This window comes from Zeus faber, assembly GCF_960531495.2.
Source record: "Zeus faber genome assembly, chromosome: 11".
In the NCBI taxonomy this organism is placed as follows: domain Eukaryota; kingdom Metazoa; phylum Chordata; class Actinopteri; order Zeiformes; family Zeidae; genus Zeus; species Zeus faber.
The window spans coordinates 22,067,221-22,071,256 of record NC_137205.1 but is presented as its reverse complement, the minus strand read 5'-3'; the positions used below and the strand labels follow the sequence as shown (position 1 = coordinate 22,071,256).

At 50.0% G+C, this 4,036-nt stretch overlaps 1 protein-coding gene across 2 annotated transcripts; it reads left to right on the top strand.

Moving 5' to 3' along the window:
- The first annotated feature begins 248 nt into the window (after positions 1-248).
- tmem100a (transmembrane protein 100a) lies at positions 249-2,475 on the top strand. Of its 2 annotated transcripts, none has more exons than XM_080008974.1 (2): positions 249-355; positions 1,594-2,475. In XM_080008974.1, the coding sequence occupies exon 2, from the start codon at positions 1,650-1,652 to the stop codon at positions 2,127-2,129; it is 480 nt and encodes a 159-aa protein (XP_079865100.1). In that variant the 5' UTR covers positions 249-355; positions 1,594-1,649; the 3' UTR covers positions 2,130-2,475. The 2 variants fall into 2 exon arrangements, with proteins under 2 accessions (XP_079865100.1, XP_079865099.1); XM_080008973.1 differs by having other exon boundaries at positions 251-488.
- Positions 2,476-4,036: the final 1,561 nt, after the last annotated feature.

The window sequence follows — 4,036 nt, the reverse complement described above, 5'->3', positions numbered from 1 at the left end:
GGTGGTGGTGGTGGTGGTGGTGGGGGGAGGGGTTGTCTTCCAGCCCCAGGACTGACTTTTTTTTTATTATTTTGGAGGAAGCAGCCATCCCAACAAGGGGTTAAGCCTCTCTCTCTCTCTCTCTCTCTCTCTCTCTCTCTCTCTCTCTCTCTCTCTCTCTCTCTCTCTCTCTCTCTCTCTCTCTCTCTCTCTCTCTCTCTCTCCCACTGGATCCCAGTGCACAGCAGTGGCTGAGCGCTGCTGGTTCTCCTGCCCCCAGTCACTGACACATGGGCGTGCGCTTCACTGCACAACCTCCACGGTGCAGGGACAATAACTCACCTCGGAGCCGGAGGACCTGTGGATCACATCACCGGTGGGTTTTTCTTTTTTTGATTTATTTTTTATTCTTTTTTTTTTTTTTTTTTTTTTCATTTGTTTTGGAGGATTACAGCAGTTTTTGTTGTTGTTTGTTTTTTTTTTTTTGCGGCATGGAAACCCCGTGTGAGGTAGGACTACCGTGTATTCCTTTTTATTTCTCATGCATGTGTGTACAGTGCTGCGTGTATGTAACTTTGGTCAGTTTTGAATCCAACGCACCCATACTGCACCGTGCACAGAGAGGCAGTCTGGAAATTAAATTCCATACAATAATATTCAAAACATGGAGTCGCCTTAAATAAACACCGGGGGGGGGGGGGGGGGGGGGGGGGAGAGATCAACTTGTTTACTTCCAAAGATTTACTAAAAGTTGCTTACATTTTGTCAAATCTGTATTTCTTAGGTTTCATTTGAGAAACCCCCAAAATATATGTGTTTAATTAATTAAATCCATCTTTTTTTCAAGTTGATCCAATGATTTTTAAATAATGTTCTTGTGATTTGTTCTTATGTTTATTCTAAGAGATGCGACGGCAGACGGCAATGCCCCCCTCCCTTATACAAAAGTATATAGATTCATTTAAATAAAATAATAATGACAATAAAATAAATGACATTGAATTAACTGAAATAAATACACTGAATTAAAATAAGCACATTAAAATAAGTATAAAATAAGACAAATAAATAAAATACAATTGATTGTGTGTGGCCCATTTCTTGTCCCTTGCCAGATGTGAGTGGTGGTTTTGCAGCCTTGTTGTGTATGTGCTGGTGGTGGGGCTGCTCCATGTCAGCAGCAGTCTGTAATGTCACACCAGCTCTCCAGGGAATGTCTCAGCTCGTGCTGTGCTGACCTGCCCACGTCACTCAATGCGCCGCCCCGAGTGCGTCAAGGGGCATGAATTGTGCAAAGACGTTCCATTGCGTTAAATGATTGCTTTTACAAAAACAACAACACCTTAATTACATAACTCCCCTCACGTGTCTCTTCTAGTCTTACACGCTTTGTTACGGTTGGCCTGTCGGCGTGCTTGAGTAGGTCTACTTCCCGAACTGTGGTGTGGCGGAGGCTTTACGCTTCTTTAGCTCTCTCTTGTTCTGCACAGTATACTGACCTACCAGCCTTATATCCATTGAAATACTGAAATAATGCACCCTTCTTCTAAGTTGTATACCTTTACAAAAGTATGGTTTTGCTCCTTGCTACAACCTTCTTCTTTCTCTACACAGGTTCGGCCACACTGACCGGAAGACAGCCAATAGGTGACTGAATTTTACATCTTGCAATGCCAGAAGAAACCAATAAGGACGCCATGACAGTGCCAGCAGCGCCGGAGAAGGTCCCAACGGAGAAGGCCCCAGCGGAGAAGGCCCCAGCGGAGAAGGCCCCAGCGGAGAAGGTCCCAGCCGAGAAATCAAACCACAACGGCCAGTCCCCGTCCTCCAGCGTGTCCGTGGCCGTCCCCCTGGTGAACGAGGTCCAGCTGAGTGCGGCCACCGGCGGCGCCGAGCTCTCCTGCTACCGCTGCACCGTCCCCTTCGGCGTAGTGGTCCTCATAGCGGGCATCGTGGTCACCGTCGTGGCCTACAGCTTCAACTCGCACGGCTCCACCATCTCCTACTTCGGCCTGGTGCTGCTGTCGGCCGGGCTGGTCCTCCTGGCCTCCAGCGTGGTCTGCTGGAAGGCGAGGCTGGAGAGGAAGAAGGAGCGTCGGCGGGAAAGCCAGACGGCCTTAGTCACACACCAGCGGGGCATCTTCACATGAGGGTCCGACGGAGGTTTGTGTGTGACAGGCCTCGGTTTCAGGGTTGGGAAACACAGCTGTCTGGGTGAGAGGTCTCATGAACCGGCGTATTTACACTCGGTGGATAGCTGACATGGACCGCGGACCTACAGCGTTGGCTACAGCCTTTGAAGGCTCCAGAACAGCAACAAAAAAAACAAAAAACAAGCTTTGAAGACGATGCAGGGCTTTTAATTTGTCGAGCAGATGCAGTACATCTGGACGGCAGGGATCCCTGCCAAACAGAATGTACGACAATTACGATGAATTACCGCCGCACGGAGCCACGGCGAAGGAAGACTCCCATTAATCTTTCTCTGCAATCTGGTGTCTCTGATTTTTAATGGGAAGGGGGGCGGGGGGGGGGGGGGGGGGGGGGGATTGTTGGTTTGAAGAGCCCAGGAAAGGAAAAGGGAAATGTGGAAATCCAGGACAATGAATCACGCCCGGTTTCGCCGTGCGTCGTCTCGCACGTATTTTTTGCCGAGGAGCCTCGTGCTTGTTCATCGTGTCACAGGTCGTTATTTGAAATAGTCCTTCACTGATGTATGGTACTTAAATGGTATTAATGTGTAAGCTGCCTGCGACGTAGATGAGGTATCGCCGGTGATTTGGTCCATCAATCTGTTTTATTCGGCGACGCCACATTAGACGTATCGCGGTATGATGGCATGATGTTATACGGGGAGAACAAGTATCTAAGTCCAATTTATCCTTGAATATGTAATTCTACTTAAGCACTTTGATTGAAAATCTTTATTTACCACACTATTTACGGCGGAATGGCAACGCTGTTTGGCGTCCCGCCATGTATCACTCGCCATTATCGGACGCATATCTCCACACTGTGAAAGGCTGAGGGTGTTTTATTCCGCGCCGACGTATCCATTTGCATGTACGTAACGCCGCCCTCTCTTCCCTGAACTGTGCATCCATTGTTAATAGGAGGTCACCAGTGTCAATAAATCCATTAAACATTCATTCATTTCTACAATCATTTAAATAGCGGAGGCGGATCATCAGCGATCAGAGCGGACCGGAGGGTGGGGAGGCGTTCTCAGGTGACGCACGTCCGTGACGTTGGGAAACATTTATTCCTCCCTCTTCCGCCGTCCGAGAACCGGCTCACTGCTAAGGATCGAGCGGGAGCCGCGGACGTGAAATGAAATCTGTCTTTGTCCACGGCAGTCGGCGGGACGGCGGAGGGGGTTCCGTCCCCTTTTTTTCCACTCGTCATTAAACATCTATACCGAGGAAGGCATCCATCCTGACGTGCTCATTTCAAAGCCCGGCGTGATCCCCCCCACCCCCCCCCCCCTTTGGCTCAAAGTGGGACATTCGCGACCTCCGATCGGACAGAATAGCCCCGTAAAGTGGTTCAACTCGCCCGCCCAGGTTTTAAATAATCCCCACCTCGGCCGCGGGGGGGGTCAAACCAGGAACCAGGAAACCGGGGAGAAGCTCCCGAGAGAGACAACTCCGCACTTTCAGTAAATAAACACCAAACGGCGAGAAAGGAAGCCGAACCCTCTTGTTTGGCGTGGGTTTAAAATAGCATGGATGTGGAAGTGTATTTATAGGCAGCATTTGCGTTGCTATGCGCCCCCCACCCCCACCCCCACCCCACCCTCCCCCGTGACACCAGACACTACAAACCAAGCGATCGGAGCTTGCGTCAAGGGAAGCACCTACGACACGGCGGAACCTCCCCATGTATAATATTAGATTATATCACATTGTATAATAGATGGTGTTGGATGGGGGGGCTGGGGTGGGGGGAAGGGGGGGTGGGGTTGTAGGTGGTCCAGGGCCCGATCCACAAGCTGTCTCTGTCGAGGCTCAGTTTCTGAGGTTTGAACAGCAGACACTCCGGAGTGATGCTTAGACCT